The sequence below is a fragment of the Solanum pennellii genome, chromosome 11 (genome assembly GCF_001406875.1).
Source record: "Solanum pennellii chromosome 11, SPENNV200".
NCBI lineage: Eukaryota > Viridiplantae > Streptophyta > Magnoliopsida > Solanales > Solanaceae > Solanum > Solanum pennellii.
Genome location: NC_028647.1, coordinates 3,805,809 through 3,827,033, shown reverse-complemented (window position 1 = coordinate 3,827,033; position 21,225 = coordinate 3,805,809). Strand labels below are relative to the sequence as shown.

Genomic DNA, 21,225 nt, shown 5'->3' with positions numbered 1-21,225 from the left:
GTTTATTTCGAAAACTTGATTATTTCAGATGTATAAAAGAAAATATATTTTTTTATTTTTCAACATTTGAATCTAGGATTTCTGATTAAGGATGTAATAATCTTATTAATCCTGTCATGATCGTTGATGATCTCTCGAGGAAAAGACTAAGGAACGACTAAATATAAATTCGTATCGAATATTTACTCTCCTTCTACATGAGTTTATTCTTCTTTTGGAAAAGAATGTCAAGTAAAACTCAAGATACAAAGTTATTGTTTATTTCGATATTCATTTCGTGAATTCAATTATTTCAGATTCATATTGTAAAAGAAATTTTTTTTTATTCATTTTCAATATTTAAATCTAGGGTTTTTGATGAAGGATGTAAAAATCTTATTAATCCAAACCATGATCGTTGATGGTCTCTCGAGGTAATCACTAAGGAACAACTAGATATAAATTCGTATAAAAAATTTACTCTCCTTCTACGCGAGTTTATTTTTCTTTTGGAAAAATTCAATTGGAATAGGTCTTTTTGCTTCTATCAAAATAATCAGTAAAAATGAGGGCCATGATCTCATGATAACAACAACAAATAAATTATTTGAAAGAATAATTATTTAAATACAACTCATAATGATCTGAGTTTTAGATGCTCAATAGCTGGGGAAAAAGATCTCTTAATAATTTTCTTAAAAAAATAATGATCTTTGAACAAATTAGTTTACTAATATTTTATAATTAAGGGTGTAAAGTATCTAGTGCTTAGAATAAATAAAGAAATGAACACATATTAATTAATTACACTTTCATAATGAACATTGAAACGAAAATTAGAAGCTTCATACAAGGAAAAAGAATATGCCAAGGGAACTTATGTACTCTACCTTTTGTTGTTTAGACGGAGTCAGAATTTAATATTTATTAATATATACTCGATAAATTTTTTATTACAATTCAGAGTTCGAATTTAAATTACTGATCTTGACCGAATTGTAAATATAACATAATCTTCGTAATATATAGTGACACGTCTCTAGTACATAATACAGCGTCTGAATCAATTTGTATACTTTAATTATTGAAAATTTTATAATTCTTAATGTTTACCTTAATTAAATAACTTTCGAAGAGTATTTATTACTTAAAACCATAATTAAGAATATGTGTTATTATTTCAATTGCTATCTTTAAATTATTTAATTTGATATAAATATTGATAGAGTGCATGTGAGTATTAAATTATCACTAAGACATATATATTTGTTATCTTCAACCTAAATATCCTACTATTCTTACTATATAGTATATGATAACAAATCAATTTTGCTCATTTTTTATTAGTAATAATACCAAAGTCACATGTTTATTGCTTACTAGGTAAAATCCTATTATTGCTATCTAAAGAGAATAATAGAAAATCCTTAAAAATAAATAAAACAAAGTTAATCTCTCCTTGTTAAACTTAGTTATGTAAGCAAGAAAAACCTTCATTTTCAATATAGTTTAAGGGCAATATTTCTATCGACCTCAAGTCGAGGTTGGTAGAAATAACACACACAAGCCATTTTTTTAATTTTATTTTTAAAAAATAGTCATTATTTTAAGATTTCAAATTTTACGAATAAAATTCAAAATAAGTCATAATTAGCCCAAAAGGGTAACATGTAGGATGAATATTGAGCCCAATCAAAGCCCAACATTGCTGTAGGCTTCATAAACCAGCCCAATAGCAAGTCATTTTGACATAATTTTAGTTTGTTTGTTCAAATTTTCGAAATATAACGTAACATTTTGAAAGATGTTTTTTCAAAAAAGTACTTTTAGTGAGAGGTTATTACAAGTTTAAAAAACACCTTTGAACGACAATTAACGTTTGGTCAAACTTTTAACATTGCCTTTGAAGAAAGAGGTAAATGTTCTAAATAGCGGATCGATTCGAGAGCAAAGACCGGAGAATAGTAAGAGTTTACTTTGTCTCAATTAGGCTTTTTGACAGACCGAACAAAGATCTTATTTGAGTTTAAGGGATTTTCTAATTATATTTTCTTAAAAGTGTCTCAGAAAAAAATTACTTTTTAAACTTCTGGAAAAAAAACTTCGACTACTTTATAAAATTATTTGTTTTCTCCTAAAAGCTTGATAAATATCTCACTTTTACTTTCGATATTCCATAAACTTAGTCAAACAAATTAGTATGTGTTTTAAAGTAAAGAACCAAACAAAAGTTGTACACAATAAAGGTAAAAAGAATGATATAGAGATCTTTATTAGTTGATCATATTCAAATTGTAAAGGGTACAAAATTCACAAGAATTAGATTAAGTGAACAATTTCATAATGACTATCTTTTAATGCAGGTTCAATGAACATTTTTTCTACCAAAAAAATAAAGTTAATTAGATTTCATTTTGATTTATGCGATATTTTTTATTTATCGAGAGTTAATTAGATTAGCTCAATATTTTAAAACTAAAATTTAGATAAATACTGAAAAACAAAAAAAAAATTACAAATCTTTCATATCAATATAACAAGTAAATATATTAATAAAAATTTATATACTCCTTTCTGAATTTCAAAAAAACGTGTCGTATAAATCTATACAAAAGAAAAGATGGAGTATCCCCACAAACCACTCATTTTTTCATGGCATGTGATTATTAGAAAAATATAATATATCGAGAGTTAATTTAATTAATATTTGAGATTAAACTAAATTAATTCAACTCAATAAATTAAAGTTAAAATTTAGTTCGATATTTGATAACTATATAAAAATATTATAAATTAAAATCTTCTCATATTAATATATTAACATAATGAGTACATATATTATAAATATCAATCAGAATTAATATACTTTTTTGAATTTCAAGAAGCCTATAGAGAATCCCATAAATCACTCATTTTTTCATGACATATAGTTATCATCAAGTGGAATAAATCCATCTTTTGTGTTACGTGATAAAAATATTTCAAAGTACGCAATTGAATTGAGAAAAGATAAATTAATTATATCTTGAAATAAAAAAAGTCATTTTTAAAATAATAAATAAATTATAATCAATAATTGCTTGTCGAAATCTCTCTAGTGATACTTTTGCTTATCAACAACATTTATTAGGATTAGAAGGAACATCAATGAAAGTGACATTTGCAAAAAGCACCTATCTCTTTTTTGAAATTTTATCCATAAGAATCTAGCTACATTTTCAATAATGATGTGGTTCCACCTACACGAGTATCGAGTAATAATAAATTTTCACGTAACGATTAATATCTTCGATATATGTTGTCTAAATTTATCGATCAACGACGTAGAGTATTTTGCACCTCATGACTTAACCTATGGATCATGATATCACCATCTTTGACGACATGATCTTTTCTTGTTCACTTATGCAGGTAACGCACAGGCCGACAATTATATTGTCTCACAAAGGTTTAAATAATCAGGATTTATACTCGTTTCATTAATCAATCACTTTTGTAATTAACTACGCGATGATGCCTCACTATATTAATCGCTAAGATACGTCCATAAAATTCAGTAATATAATTCTTGACATAATGCAAGTAGGAAGCAACAAAAATATATAAATTCTTTTAAAGTTATCTAAACTATTCTATTTTTGGCACTAATATGTGGTGAAGAAGCAACCATTACATAAAAAAAAAAAAATAGCCACAAACTACATTTTCTTTCCCCTATCACAAGTGCAAGGGACACAAATTTTTTTTATTTTTATATCTCAATATGTCCCATTGGTAACCTCAAATACCAAAAGTGGGGTCTGTTTCTTTTTGTTTAGCAAAAACCTCCTGGTGGAAAAAGTTGGAAACTTTTTATAAAGGGCAGAGGAAAAGTAGGTTAAAAGAACTTTATGAAGAGCTAACAAGAAATACATGTTTGTTTTTTTTTATCACTTTTCACCCTTAAGTAGCAATGGTCACATGCCATTCTTGCAAAACATCAAGTGTTGGAATCAATGTGTGTTTAAAAGGGGCTTTGAATCAATACAACAACAAAAATGGTCCAAATTCATCTTTTTAGGGTTTCTTGGCTTTGAGTTGAGCAATCAACAAATCCACTTGTCTTTCGTAGCTCATTGTAATCAAAGAACTTGCTTACGGAATAACTTTCCTAGTGAAGGAAACAAAGTTCGACAAGTTAAGATAAGTCTTGTAGAAAGAAAAACTAATCAAAGATCTTGCTTACAGAAGAATAACCTTCCTAGTAAAGGAAAAAATGACGACTATTTTCACTAGCTTCTACAGTAGTGTACTAATGAAGCAAACGATGTGCGGTGGTCCACAAACATAGAGGGTTCTTGGTCAGCATAGAAGCCGGAACCCACGAAGAAATGAAGGGGTATGAACATCTAGTATATATACATAATGAACAATAAGACAGAGGGAACCACAACAGAATAGATTCATAAGAACATAATATTTAACATTAATGTATGTTAAAAGATATAAACAATGATGTTTTCATTTGTCTGGATATTGGAAGACAGATGATTTATTTACAATAGCAGCAGTTAAAAAGCATACTACTTCTCCCATATTCACATTAGCTATATTTACACTAAAAAATCAGCTTGATATGTCAAGTTTTCCCCCCAACAACAGAAGTTGATCAGTTCTAAAGTTTAAGATGACATCGATTTGTGTATTTGAGCCCGAAACCAAAGATCACTGCCACGAAAAACTTGATTATTTGTCTCTCGCAAATGAAAATGCTGACCTGCTGCCACTACTATTCGATATTGATGCAGAACTTGCATATCTCCTCAAATACTAAAAGATAGACCCTGCTTCAGAAAATTCCTAATGCGTAGATAACGACCAGCTGCAGTATATTCAAAAATTCTGAAGAGAAGAGAGCCATTGCTCCATATACTTCTTACCCTCTGCAAGTATGAAAGAAGAATTTCAGACATGATCACATTCACTCGTACGTCTAATACGAGACTACACAGACTGGCATAGATATGATACATATTACACAACCTATCTAGAAGAACTCATAACAAATTCTGCAGGCTTTAAATTGGTTCAAGGCAAATACAAGTCGTAAGTTTGGAAACTTCATACAGGAAGAAACAATAGCATTCAAAATAAAAGGAAAAGTCAGTTCTTTGTTCATTGCTCTATCAATGTTTAAGCTTTCTTTAAGAACCAAAAGGCTGGATTGAAAGAACATAACATCACCAAGATGGAGTATGTAGAACTCACTGCATTAGGTTAGAATGAAATTTTATTGAGGTTCTTATTGTCAAATTGCACAATAATACAACACCATACTCATAGAAATCCCACAAGTGGGGTATGAGGAAGCTAGAGTGTCCTCAAGGTTACCCCTACCTTGTGAAGAGAGGCCGTTTCTGAAACACCCTCGGCTCAAAATACACAACAACGGATATGATAAATAATGTTCACTGATTGTAGTACGATAACAGTAAATATTGCTCATCAATTCTACTCCATTAATATTATCTATCCTTCAATTCAACTATTGCTTATTAAAATCTAAATCCAATGCTATTACTCTATCCATCTGCGTCCTGATGGGAGACTGGCTTCTATTTTTAGCACTATAATGTGACGCTTGTTACCACGCGCTTGGTAACACGAAGGATAACAATACGACAAACTCACATGAATCTTTTTCTCAGTCTACACATTACTAAACATAACTAATTGTTAAATTCAGCTCCAGAGGTGTCATTATTGTCAGAGCAGTTGCAAACAAGCATAAAGAAATTCAAATCATAGTTATCAAAGAACAATAATCCAAAAGAACGATATTCTACATAATCAATGCAGCAAAAGCAACAAGAACATAATGCGACGCTTGTTGCCACGCACTTGGTAACACGAAGGATAACAATACGACAAACTCACATGAATCTTTTTCTCAGTCTACACATTATTAAACATAACTAATTTAACAAATTAAGCTCCAGAGGTGTCATTATTGTCAGAGCAGTTGCAAACAAGCATAATGAAATTCAAATTATAGTTATCAAAGAACAATTATCCAAAAAAACGTTATTCTACATAATCAATGCAGCAAAAGCAACAAGAACATAATGCGACGCTTGTTACCACACGCTTGGTAAAACGAAGGATAACAATACGACAAACTCACATGAATCTTTTTCTCAGTCTACACATTACTAAACATAACTAATTTCACAAATTCAGATCCAGAGGAATCATTATTGTCAGAGCAATTGCAAACAAGCATCATCAAATTCAAATCATAGTTATCAAAGAACAATAATCCAAACGAAAGATATTCTACATAATCAATGCAGCAAAAGCAACAAGAACATATCTAAAGCTCTTACCAGCAGGATACCCATTTGAAAGATTCTCAATGGCACTTAAAAACTGATTGTTTGGCTCTCCTATCTCTCTACAATCATGCCTGTAGCAAGGAACCAACACAGCAAAACTGTCATCTCCCTCATCATCATTCTGGAAATCAGGGGCATGTGGTTCCAGCCACCCGATCGACCAGTCAGAGTCATCGGATTCGGAACCTGATAAACAAACACCATCAGATGGCACCAATACCACATCATATTTCTTATCAACCCTCTTCCTCTCCTCTCTACTCTTCCATTTCCTCTTTACTTTCCTAGTAGTTGAAGCTAGATTAGCCCCCCTCACTGACTTAAACTTCAAACTATCACTTTGTTCCTTCAATCCAAATCCAAAATCTTGCAAGGGATTCATTGAAGATCCATTAGACACTGGTTCCTTCTCTTTCCCACCCCACCACCACCATGACAAACGAGTCAAAGAAACTGCCATTTCATCCAAAAGGGATTCTACAAATGATCAAACTTAGCAAAAAAAAAATCAAACTTTAAGCTCTGAAACACAATCAAGAACTCAAATCCAAGCCCCAGAACAAAAATTCAACAAATGCTTAATCCATTACTAAAACAAAATATCAGATGGAAGGCAAAAGATTAACTTTTTCTATCAAAAGAGCAAAAAAGCAAACAGCTTTCAGCAGTTTAACCATAAAAAAAACAACCCCTTTTCAAGAAAAGCTTCAAAATTCAAACCCCACCATCTCCTAGCACTAAAATTCAACTAAAATCCCAGAAAAAATCAAACAGTTCAAAAGGGTCTAACAATATGATAAATCCACAAAATTCAAATCAAGTTTTTCATCTCAAACTCATGATTGATGAGGGCAAAATTGGAATTAAAACACTAAAAACCCATTTCTCCAATCGGGTCAAACCGAGACCCGAATTTGTTTCTCAGTAAAGAAAAAGGATAAGCTTTCGGCAGATGTGTGTATATATATATATATATCAAACGGTGTCACCACCGGAAAATTCTCAAATCCTCGCCGGAAAGTGAGATCAGCACGGTAATATCACCGGAAAAAAACAAAACTTTTCACCGGCATATCCATTTTCCGTCACCGGCGGTGAACCCCTTTTTCTTTCTCTCACTAAAACTCCCTTCTTTCGTCGTCACCCCACCCCCCCAACAGTAACACACACACAGTAGAAAATCAACTGAATCGTTTGTGGCGGGGCCTATATATAAGCAAATGGATAACTATTTTTTTATTTTTGTTCAATTTTGATCTCTTATTTTATATAAACTACATTTTAACCCCCAAAACTTTCCTAATTTGCTATTGTTATCTATTTTGTTTTGTTAATTTTTTATTGCTTATTTTGTACAAAAACTGGACTTTAATCCCATAGCTTTCCTAATTTATTGGTGTATATTTCAATTGCTTATTTTGTATATATGGTTGTTTCGTTCGATAACACGATTTTTTTATTATTCTACACAATCATGTTTTTACGATTTAAGTACTTTTATTTTATTTTTCGTTTTTATGAAAATTGCTTAATTAATGAAAAAAGGATTAGCTTAATTAAATTTTTTTATTGATGAGTAATGTAATGACTAGGGGGGGGTGTTGATATTTCATATTTTTTGAAATTGAACTTCGGAATATATATTTAGTCAGAAAAAAATATAAAATATTTTCATTAATTTTGGAAAACACACAAAAAAAAAGATTTTTTTTATTTTTATCATTTAAAACTATTCACAAAAAAATTTAATAACAGACAACTTTCATTATATTAGCGATCAAACCCAATTTCAAACATTTTAATATATTTTTTCACTAAATATTCACAAGGTCCTTTTTAACTCCCATAAATATTCTAATTTGTTGTTATATCTATTTTGTCTTGTTAATCTTTTATTTTCTTATTTTGTTCAAACTTGATTTTAACACCATAACTATCCTAATTTGTTGTTGTACCCATTTTGTCTTATTAACTTTTTATTGCTTATTATGTTCAAATTACATTTTATAACCCCCATAGTTTTCCTAATTTGTTGTAAGACCCAATTCATTTATCTGTGTAAATATTATTCATGAGAAATATTTTTTCTTCCTATTGAACACAACCTTAAAATAAAATAAAATTGAACTTGACGAAATTCAAGTTTTTCTTTTAGCAAAAAAAATAAATAAATCATATAATCATAGATTTAGAAAAAAAGAGGAAAACTATAGAGGGGTGATTTATAAATCATGTTTTTCTTTTAGGCCCTTGAGTTAAATCAATGGCTAAGATTTGATGATAGAATTGTGACCGTCCGATCATGTTTTGTCTGTCCAATGAATTAAAACTATATTGTAATCTGAGAAATAATAAATGAGTTAGAAAATCATCGCCAAAGAGTGGTTTGTTTATCGAGATTAGTCAAAATCTTTGATATTATTTAGTCGATCGTTCTAATTTATGTGATATCATCCGTTACGAAAAAAATATCGTATAATTTAAAATTTTTATTTTATTTTTATTTAATCTCACAATAACATTTCATTGTGAAGGAAAATAAAAATAAAAATAATTTGATAAATATAACAAAATTTTCTGTTGTTTTATAGGTTCTGCATTAATCAAATGATATCACATACTTAAAGACGAAGGAAGTACCTCAGATAAAAAATGAAATTATATGTGATTAATCATAAGATAACTTTTTTTTAATTAAATAGCTCGTCGTCGTTATAAGATGAATTCAATTTCTTACCCTAGTTTTGGAGAAAATTAATTTTATCAAAAGAAATTTAAGTTTGAAAAAAGATCAAAACCATCAAAATTAGTTTATAACTATACCCAATAATTTTGCATGAAGTTGTTTTGACACAAAAAATATTATTAACTATATATGTATAACATGATTTTTTTTAATGAGAAAATCACTTTTACCCCCTTTAATTTTGCTCCAATCATAGTTTTAGTTGTAGGTATTTAACTTAAATTTGGGATTTTAAAACATCATTAATATATAGAATTTTGTTCTTTCATTTTAATTTATTTGTTTGATTTTAATTTAACACTAATTTTACAAAAAAAAATATATATTACAAAGGGATTCTATTTATTTGCCACGTGTGAAGTGTGTCAAATGTCAGCTTTGTAAATAAATATTTTTTCTATTTCTTTTTTAATAAAAAGTATTCATAACCTCACCAAATTTGACAAAGCTTATATAGTCATAATTAACTAAAATGAAGATCGTTAAGGTCACATTTGCATATAATAATATCAATTTGATAGTCAAGAATGACCTACGATGTGTCTTCTTCAATAATTGTGATATAATTACGAAAGAGTTTCTTTTATCGATTTATTATTTTAATTTTATATAGTTTAATATATATTTGAGATAATTTAAATATCTTTTTCTTTTCTTAATCATGTTGGACACTAATTAGCTTGTGTTCGATAAAACTGAATGGATTTATTTTTGATCGATCCTATTAAAAATTTACGTTTTTTAAATATTAGCAATACTTGTGTGCATGAAATGCTCGATATACGCATATGTGATTGAAACTTAAATATATTTTATTATTATTTTCCATAGTCGAATGAAATTCTCTTAGTATAATTTTTAAAATAATAAATAACATCCAACGATTAGAAAACGTATTAAAAAGTATTTAATAATTCTCTCATTTCATTGACTTTTAAAAAATAAGATACTTTTGATATATATGTATTTGTTGGAAAACAAGTTGTTCACATATTTTTCTCATTTTGTTATCATTTGTTGAATTTTATTGTACATATTGACCCCATCAATAATTGATTTATATATTATTTGTCAACCTTGAAAAGACAAGAAAAAAAGAAGGAAAAAATAAAGAAAAAAGGGGACGTAAATGAAAATGAAAAGGAAGTTACGTTGAAACTATTTTTTCTTTAATTATTTTATTAAAAAATAATATATTATTTTAGTCATATAATTATCGTTTGATCATCTTTTTTGAGTTATGAACACACAAGGTTTTAAAGTATGTGTTAGGCGCGTGATTTATTAACATATAACCTATTAACAATATGCAGTAAGTAAAACGTATCACGATAAAAGTTATATTCCAAAATTTAAAGCTACTTACCATATATCGCCTTAGGAAATATATTATAATTTAACTTATTTATTTTTGAAGCGTGAAATAACTAAAGCAAATTAATAACAAAATTATGATATAGTGTATACGTTTTAATTAATTGTGGCTCACAATCAATTTATTTTCCACACTTGTTATACACTTGTGATGTTTCATTTTACCATCTTTAAATTCATGTAACATGTGCTAAAATCTAGAATAATCTAAGTTAGGTTCAATATGATTAATGACTAATCAAAAGCTATCATAATCTTAGTTAGATATATAACAAACTTATGTTCATGTATATGTGTGACACTGTTGATATTTATATATGTAAACAACTAGTTAGTTATTAGTTACAGCTCTTCAATTAGTTAGTTATATTTCCATTAGTTAGTTATTAGTTACATTTCCATTAGTTAGTTAGAAATTGGTTAGTTGTTAATACTCTGTTAGTTGGCTATATAAATGGCTACTGCAGATTCATTGTAAGTATTACTTTGTATTGTGTTTTCCACAACTTTTATCAATTCAGATCACAGAAGAGTTCTATCTCTTCTTTTTCACTTCTTCTTCTCTTCTTCCTTAAGCTCCATCAATGGAGATCTTCCAAAAGTGTGCAGCCTGTTCTTTTGTTTAACATGGTATCAGAGCAGGTGTAGATCACTGTTCTTCTCATCTCTGAAAATCGAGTTCATCTCCTTATCGATTTCTGCACTCATCTGAAGATCGAATTCCTCTTCTTATAGATTTCAGTGTGTTCTGTTATCTTCTTCTTGTTGATTTCTTCAGTACTCTGTCTTTTGTTTCCTGTAAATCGAATTCACCATGGTTGAAGTTTCTGGCCAATCTTCCACATCAGGAACAGGAGGAACAGGAGGGAACATAATTGATATTAGTAACCCTCTCTACATACATCCATCTGACAATCCAAGTTTGACCCTAGTTCCAGTAGCTTTCGAAGGAATTGGTTATCGATCATGGCGACGAGGTGTGATGAGATCGTTATCTGTGAAAAACAAATTAGGATTCATTACTGGAGAGTTCAAACGCCCTTCTTCAACATCTCCACAATATTGTCAATGGGAGAGATGTGATAACATGGTAATATCTTGGATCCTAAATTCTCTTAGCAAAGATATTGCAGACAGTGTAGAGTATGTTTCTGATGCAGTAGAACTATGGAAAGAGTTAGAAGATCGATATGATCAAACGAATGGTGCCAAATTGTTTCAAATTCAAAGGGATATAAATGATCTAAGTCAGGGAGTTCTTGATGTTACTGTGTACTACACTAGGATGAAGAAGCTCTGGGAGGAGTTGAGTAATCTGAGTATCAAAAACCAGTGTAGTTGTGCTTGTAGCTGTGGAGGTAAAGAAATTATGCACAAGGCTGAACAAGATCGAAGATTGATTCAATTTTTAATGGGGCTTAATGAAGTCTATACTGTTATTAGAGGTAATATTCTGATGATGAATCCACTACCATCCATGGCTCAAGCCTTTGCATTACTTGTACAAGAAGAGAAACAAAGGGAGTTTAAGCCACATAGTCAAATGTTTGCTGAAGGAAGTTCAATGAATTCATCCATACGTGGTGGTTCATCTAATCCATCAGGTGGAAGGTTAAATTCTGCCAATACCAGTTCATCAAACTCAACAGGAGGAAGAGTGTTCAGAACAAATTATGCACCAAGCAATTATCCTGCAAACAATAGGCCTAGACCTTTTTGTGAACATTGCAAGAGATCAGGGCATGTTATTGATAAATGTTACAAGTTACATGGCTATCCCAATCAAAATAACTCATCTAATGGTCAAGGTGTTAATCAGAATCAAAGGGTACAGACCAATTACAATGCAAGTAATAGGTATTCTAGAGGTAAAGGAGTGGTGGCATCTAATGTCTTTGCAGAATCATCAATGGGAAAAGCTGATGCTCATACAGCCTGTAGTGCTAATCTCACCAATGAACAATGTGGTCAACTTATTAATCTGTTGCAACACATTCAATTAGGACAGCCTGAAGATGTTGATTCTGAGGAACAAGTGACTTGTGGAGCTGCAAACTTTGCAGGTATGATAGCTTGCAACTCATCCATTGATTTTGATAAGCTGTCGTGTGGTTGTCTCAAATCAAGGACTGACTTATGGATACTGGATTCAGGAGCTACACACCACATGACCTTTAACATCAACCATCTTTCACATATTACTAATCTACCATATCCTCTGTTAGTTAAATTGCCAAATGGATACAAAGTTAAGGTGACTAAAGTTGGAGATGTTAGAATAAATGACATGATCACATTGTTCAAAGTTCTTTTTATCCCTTCCTTTAAATACAATTTAATTTCTATTAGTTCCTTGTCTCTACATCTCAACTGTACTGCATCATTCTCTAACTCATCTTGTACCTTGCAGGGCCCTTCAATGAAGAGGCCTCTGGAGATTGGTAGAGAACAAGATGGATTGTACTTCCTTTGCTCAGATTGTTTGAAAAAGAAAAAAGACAGTCCATTCATTTCACAGGTCTCATCTTCAATGTCTTGTTCTTCTCACAACAATAAGATAGACTCTCAGTGTCAATGTTTCTCTCATTCTTGCAGTACCATCAATCATTCTTTTTATCCTTTGTTCAATTCTCAGAATGTTAAATCAGCTGTAATGAACACAATTCCTAGTGACACTGATAATGTACTTTCTGATTCTGTACCTCTTTTATCTCATGATTCTTGTAATGATTTGTTATGGCATTATAGACTTGGGCATGTACCTTTTATAAAGATGAAAGGGATTACATCCATTCCTGTAGTTTTTTCATCTAAACAGCCTTTTACATGCAATATTTGCCCTATGGCCAGACAAACTAGACTTTCTTTTCCACCTAAGACTCATAATACATCAAAGATTTTTGAACTTCTGCATATAGACCTATGGGGTCCTTATCATGTGCCTACTCATGACAATTTTAAATACTTCATTACCTTAGTTGATGACTTTAGTAGAACTACTTGGACACATTTGTTGAGTTGCAAAAGCAATGCTTTACACATTGTGAAATCTTTTGTTAATATGGTAGAAAATCAGTTTAAAACAAGTATTCAAACAATAAGATCAGATAATGGTCTTGAGTTTGTGAATCAAGAATCTATCCTTTATTTTCAATCCAAAGGAATATTACATCAGAAATCTTGTCCTTATACACCACAACAAAATGGTGTGGTAGAGAGGAAGCATAAGTATCTACTAGAAACAGCTAGAGCTCTTCTTTTCCATTCCAAATTACCTACTAAGTATTGGGGAGAATGCATTCTTACTGCCACATATATAATCAATAGACTCCCTTCTGCATATCTTCACAATAAGTGTCCCTTTTCTATACTGTATAATCAAGAACCCCAATATTCTCACATGAAAAGTTTTGGCTGTCTTTGTTTTCCTACTACACCCAAACATCAAAGAAATAAGTTTGAACCTAGAGCTACACCTCATGTATTCCTAGGATATCCTTTTGGAGTTAAAGGTTATAAGGTGTTAAATTTGAGCAGCAAGAAAATACATATTTCTAGAGATGTTGTGTTCCATGAAACAGTATTTCCTTTTTCCAGTATGTTCAATTCTCCTGTCAAGTTAAGTTCTACATTTGATAATGTTTTTTTTGACAATGATAATATTGATCTCACTTCTCCAGAACCTGAACAATGTGATCCCATTTTGACTACTTCTCCTTCACCAAACCTCACACCCTCAGAATATGATCCTCCCATCAGAAAATCTACTAGATCTCATAAGCCTCCAGTTTATCTTAAAGACTATATGACCTCTTTACATGCCTCTTTTTCACATCACCATCATATAGCTTCTACATCCTTGTATCCTGACAGTCAGTCACTTATATTGAGTGTCACGTGATTGTGAACCATCATCATTTAATGAGGCTGCAATGAATCCTGCTTGGCAAGATGCAATGACACAAGAGTTGACTGCATTACATGACAATGATACTTGGGAACTTATGCCACTTCCTACTGGTAAAAAGGCTATTGGATGTAGATGGGTTTATAAGGTAAAACATAAGGCTGATGGGAGTATAGAAAGGTACAAAGCAAGGCTAGTTGTAAAGGGTTACACTCAGCATTATGGAGTAGATTATACAGAGACATTCTCTCCAGTTATCAAAATGACAACTGTGAGAGTTTTGATAGCCACTGCTGTAAAGAAGCACTGGAATATATACCAGTTGGATGTTAATAATGCCTTTCTTCATGGAGAGCTGCATGAAGAAGTATATATGGATATTCCACAGGGATTGGATGTTACAACTAAAGGCATGGTTTGTAAGCTCAACAAGTCCCTATATGGATTAAAACAGGCCAGCAGACAGTGGTATGCTAAGTTGTCTGATGCCTTGAAGTCTAGGGGATACACTAACTCCTTAAATGACTACTCTTTGTTCTATAGAAAACAAGGTCCTTCCACTGTGTTTATAGCTGTATATGTAGATGATATTCTACTTACTGGAAATGATGCTGAAGAAATTGATCAGTTAAAGAACTATCTTCATAACCAATTCAAAATCAAGGATTTGGGAAAGCTGCACTATTTTTTGGGCCTGGAAGTATTATATACAGAAGCTGGAATGCTTATCTCTCAGAGAAAATTTGTACTTGATCTTCTCAAAGAGTATGACTGCACAACATACTCTAGTCTTGCTTCTCCTCTTGACTCTACAATCAAGCTCAAAGCCAATGAAGGGAAACTTCTGGAGAATCCTAAGTCATATAGAAAGTTGATTGGAAAGTTAAATTTCCTCACCAATACAAGATTAGATATTGCATATGGAGTACAGCATCTGAGTCAGTTCATGCAGGAACCTAGAGAGCCTCATTTGCAGGCTGCATATCATCTACTTAGGTACCTTAAAAAGGATCCAACCTTGGGTTTACTCATGTCTTCTACTAATGATTACCAGGTCCAAGCCTTTTGTGACTCAGACTGGGCATCCTGTCCTGACTCAAGGAAGTCTGTTACTGGTTATATTGTGTTGTTGGGATCAAGTCCTGTCAGCTGGAAATCGAAGAAACAAGAAACTATATCCCTATCTTCAGCTGAAGCTGAATATAGGTCCATTAGAAAAGTAGTAGGGGAATTGGTATGGTTAAGCAGATTGTTTGAAGAGCTAACTGTGCCATGTGCTAGTCCTTTTCCTGTTTTCTGTGATAGCCAGTCAGCATTACAAATTGCCAAGAATCCTGTGTTCCATGAAAGAACGAAGCATATTGAAGTCGACTGCCATTTTGTGCGAGCTAAGCTTCAGGAGGGATTAATTTCATTGCATCATATTGGAACTGGTGAACAACTTGCTGACATTCTAACCAAAGCACTCACTGGAGTAAAGCATTCAGCAATCTTAAGCAAGTTGGATCTGCTTGCTACACCTCCAACTTGAGGGGGGGTGTTGATATTTATATATGTAAACAACTAGTTAGTTATTAGTTACAGCTCTTCAATTAGTTAGTTATATTTCCATTAGTTAGTTATTAGTTACATTTCCATTAGTTAGTTAGAAATTGGTTAGTTGTTAATACTCTGTTAGTTGGCTATATAAATGGCTACTGCAGATTCATTGTAAGTATTACTTTGTATTGTGTTTTCCACAACTTTTATCAATTCAGATCACAGAAGAGTTCTATCTCTTCTTTTTCACTTCTTCTTCTCTTCTTCCTTAAGCTCCATCAATGGAGATCTTCCAAAAGTGTGCAGCCTGTTCTTTTGTTTAACAGACACGTTTTGCATATGAAATTTAAATATGAATGTGAAAGTTCAATATATTTTGAAGAAAAAATTACTATGAAATTATTATTGTTAATAATACAATTAAAACATGGTCATTATAAGGTTCTTAAATATTTTAGTACACTTGTTAGATATCAGTCACATCTATAATATTTAATTACAATGTTTCTTCTTGTTTCACTCACCGTATTATTTGTTATTTTTATTTTTTCTATTTTTTTAATATAGATTTTTTAAATTCGATTTGTTATATATTTTTCTTAAATTGGGAATAAAACTTTCAGAAATAAGTTTTTTATCCTCAATCACAAGATAAGAATATGATTTGCAATATATATTAGTACTTTTTCAGACTCTTATTTATAAAATTACACTGAATATTCGAATATTTTGTTGTGATTACATTCATAGTACTTTTGGCCTAATACCATGTTATTGTTTTTGTAATCTTCTTAACACTTGCACTTAAAAATAAAAAGACTACCATTACTTTAATATTTTTTAAAAATTGATAATTACTACTAAAATTGTCCTTGTATAATGATTTTCTCTATTTGCATTAGTTGTACTTTTGTCTTTAGGTAGCCAAATTCCACATTGTCACATGCAAATACCCCAACAAGGAAAGAAGAAAACATGCATTTAGAAAGCAAGCTTATAAAATCTACACTAAAATTGTATCCACTCATCGCGATTAAATTAGTTTTCCATCTCGTATCTAATACTTATATTAACGTTTGACTATGATTAAATTTACTTTGAAAAATCCCACCTCACTTGTTGATTATTTTTTTCAAAATTTCAATTTGAGACCTTTGTTTAGCCATATAAACTTTGGCATAATTGATATTATTATAAGCAAGTCGTCTTTTTAAAAAATCATTGCCTTTTATTTAGTTAATCAAATCTTAGAGAAAGTTCATCATCTATAATACGGGTCCACAAACATAATCACCATTATAAATGGACATAATATTGCACTTAAAACTATAGTGCAATATTAATTGAGACAATTAAAGTTGTTTATGCTATTAAACAAATTAAATTATTATTCACTGAATAACACGTTGTGGTTAATGTTTGGTGTGGTTTAACATGTTCATATTAATTTATATGGACTAGAAATTGCAAGACATGACCAAATTTCCATCCTCTTTTTTTTATTATTATAAAAAAATAGCTTTTATCGTAAAGTTTTAAATTTAATTTATTTGTGAAATTTTATATCAATATCTTTGAGTTTCACGTAGGAAATATGTTTTTATTCAATTGCAAAGATAGAAACATGACTATTTGTGAAATGATCATATATAGTTCATGTATTTATATCTTGCTAACATATTATAGAAAAGAGTCAATTTTCTTGTACTATATGAAAGAAATCATTTAAATCATCTATTATATAATCGGAATTATTAAAAGGAATAATAAATATCCTCAAGAATTAGCAACAATGATGTGGCAAACTACATGACACTAATTCTGTCACCTAAGCTTGCCAACTAAATTTTGATCCAATTAATAATTCTAACTAGTCACACATTCTTGCTTAATCCCAACCCATTAACCCACTAAAATATGGTATTTCATATAAGTCGATTGTGGTATTATTTAGTTATAGTAATGTTCTGCTACTATATATTGTTTTGTTACAATTTATTGTTTCTTGTATTTTTATTAATACGTTTTTTTCTAATCTTATTTTTGTCTTAAATTGAGAGTCCATGAAAACAATCTCTATACCTCGAGAAAGGTAAGGTCTTCTTATACACTACCTTCTTCAAAAGCCAATTTTTTTGGATAACTTTCGCATATAGCAAACAAAAAATTCAAACTTGTATGTTATAGCAAAGTTTGCATAATTGCGTTCCATAACAAATATATATATATATATATATATATATATACACACATATATACACACACACACACACACAAAAGAATCAATTGTATAATTCATTGGCTCCTCTTCAGATTTGTATAATTTCGCTGGTAGACCATTTGTATAAATTGTTGTTAGCTTCTCATTTTTTATAAATGGTTGTTAGCCTCTTAATTCAATTGCATGTGTTTGTATATCTGTATAAAATTTGAATTTATATACACTTGAATCAAATTGTATAAAACGAGAATTTGAGAAAGGCAAAAGAGACTTGGGCAGGGAATATAGAATTGAATCGAATTGTATAAATCGAGAAAGAGAGAAATTATATACAATTTGAATTTGTATATAACGAGAAAGAGAGAAAGACAAAAGAGACTTGACAGGAAATATTTGTATTGTATAATTATAAGTGTATAGGACGGATATATATGTATTTGCATGTGAATATACATTTTCTCTCGCTTTATACTAACAGAAATACAATTCATACATTTCTATTGTATAAAGCGAGAGAGCTGAGCGATATGGAGCGAGCGAGAGAGGGAGAGTGGCGAGCGAGAATATGAGGGAGAGAGACAACTGACAATAGCTTGCTATGGAACACAAATAAATCAAACGATAGCTACTGTATTTATTTTACATTTTTCGACAACACCCATTTGTTCCATATTGTTCCTTGATTAGTAAACAGAAATAAAAATTGAATCTTGTTCTATGATGTTGTAGAAGTTTCCTTTTCTTTTGTGGGTGTTTGGAAAAAGTACTAATTGTTAATGTTTTAGGTTTATCTCTCTTGTGGAGTGTTGGAAATGAGGTTAAATGTTTTATCTTTTTGCTCTTTTCGTATGTGTACAAGTGTTCTTTTTTTTGAATTTTTCTTTTTTGGTGTCTGAAAAAATCAGTAATTGCTAATATAAATGTGTTTCAGATTATTGAAAGCATGATTTTGGGGTAGAAGGTTAGTAGGCGCATTGTCCTGCTAAACGTTCATAATATTAATCGTGTAATTTTTTATCATTTGATTTCTAGTCGTATATGTTATTTCTTGTGATTCGATCATCATATTATTTTGCTACAATTATAGTTCAGAATGCTTTTACTTTTGTTTATTGTGAAGTGGAGAATAGGACTTGTAATTTGTACCACAAGAACACGTAATTGCAATTTTCGAATTGGCTTGGCCTGTCAATTCAGCAGGCGCATAGGTAAAAATTAAATAATAAAAAATTAATAGTAATTAAAATTTAAAGATATAAAAAAATTAATTTATTTTTCTTATCTCACTCCACCACCTCCTCCTTGTAAACCACCCTCCCCCCGCGACAATTCCATTCTTTTTTTAAAAAAAATTATTTATAAAATATTTTTAAAATTTTCATATTTCATCCTCCCCCTCCCCCGATAGAAATTAATATTATTTTATTTTTAAAAAATCTACCTCATCCTATTTAATTTTTCACTACTAAATTTTTTTTATGTTTTTCTTATTTTGGGTTAGATATGCACGTACATATATTTTTAGGAAAAAAATTCTACTAGTGTACCGAATATAACATATAACAACTAAAAAATATAAAAAGTCTTGTGGCGGCAAGTAAAAAACGATATGTATATCTAAACACTGGGGAAAAAAATTGAAAGCGGAGGGTTATGTGGGATGGATAGAATTATATTTTTAAGAATATAAAATAATATCTAAATTAGTATTTGATGAGGGGAGGAGATGAAGCAAAAAATGAAATACTTTTATAAAAGAAATTTAAACAAAATAAAAACTTTAAAAAATGGTGTGGGGTAAGAAAAATATTTTACATTTTATTTTATAAATAAAATATTATTTTTTTATAATAGTGTTTTTAATTTTAATTTTAACTAATACTAATAATTTATTTATTTTTGTTAAGATTGAATATTTTGTCCATGTGGAATGTGATGTGGAAATTCTTTAAAATAAAATAGAGAGATCGTATTACACATACCATGATGAGAGTGGTATAAAAGAGAGAGAATGTTTCTCAAACTAAAAAATAAAAGTTTAGGTATGAAACTCAAACTTTCAATAATTTAGGTATGAAACTCAAAAAAAAAATATAGTTTAGGTGTGTTTTTGACACTTATCTCTATATATTACTTTGATTAAAAAAAAAAAATTTCAAATTTTCCATTGAAACATTCTTTTTGGTCTCTCTTATTTTTCTCTCGAAAAAGGGTCAGAATTGCCCCTAAACTATGCGAAATAGACCACTTATACCCTCTATTAAATTTTGGGATAAAAAATACCTCTGTCCGTTATCTTAGGAGACCACAAATAACCTCAAGAGTTAACACCCAATTTTTTTAGTGACGTGGCATGCCACATGGGACTTATCCCTCCCCCCAAGCGTTGTCAACTAAGATTCACTACAAAAGAACTTGACTTTTAGTGGCGAAAATCCCAAAATATTGCCACTAAATGTTATGAGTTATTTTTAGTGACGACTAAGAATCCAACAACTTTGGCTAGTAAAATCATTTTTTTGACAAAAAAATGATAATTAATTTTCTATGGCAAATTTTTGTTGAATTTATCTAAGAGTATATGTCATCATGATTTTATATAGATGTTCAAGTCATCAATTTTTATCTAAGAGTATATGTCATCATAAATTGTTTAATTTTTTTTATTAAATAAATTGATGACGTGGACGAATTATAATTGGCCACGTCATTAATTTTTAAATATTTTTTTTAAAAAAATGAATTCAATTTTTTTTTAAAAAAAATAATTAATGACGTGGCCGAATTATAATTGGTCACGTGTCAAAAATGGTTTTGCAAAATCACCGTTAAAAAATAATGGCATGAATGAGCCTTTTCTTTAACAATAATGACATAAATGAGCCAAACTTTTAACTGAAAGTTCGATAGCATATTTGAGCTTTTTCTTTATTTTTAACCCATTTTTGGTCCTTCCTCTTTTGGGCTTTTACTCCATAGATTTTGGGCCTATGTTAACGGCTAGTTAACAATAGATCCGAACAAAGTTGTTAAACGATAACAAAATTCAAAATTTTTCATTCACAACGGCTATTGATATACACAG

The 21,225-nt window shown here is 30.3% G+C and overlaps 1 protein-coding gene across 1 annotated transcript; it reads right to left on the bottom strand.

The window, feature by feature from the left end:
• Positions 1-4,416: 4,416 nt before the first annotated feature.
• Positions 4,417-7,530, bottom strand: LOC107004909. The gene is made up of 2 exons (XM_015203316.2): positions 6,345-7,530; positions 4,417-4,901 (listed from the first exon to the last, which is right to left on the bottom strand). The coding sequence occupies exons 1-2, from the start codon at positions 6,811-6,813 to the stop codon at positions 4,852-4,854; spliced, it is 519 nt and encodes a 172-aa protein (XP_015058802.1). The 5' UTR covers positions 6,814-7,530; the 3' UTR covers positions 4,417-4,851.
• Positions 7,531-21,225: the final 13,695 nt, after the last annotated feature.

Bases quoted from the DNA above. Each gene is read 5' to 3' on its own strand.
- LOC107004909 (XM_015203316.2), bottom strand. From the start codon at position 6,813: ATGGCAGTTTCTTTGACTCGTTTGTCATGGTGGTGGTGGGGTGGGAAA. The intron at 4,902-6,344 runs GTAAGAGCTTTA...TCATACTTGCAG, and splicing joins TTCAAATGGGTATCCTGCTG to AGGGTAAGAAGTATATGGAG.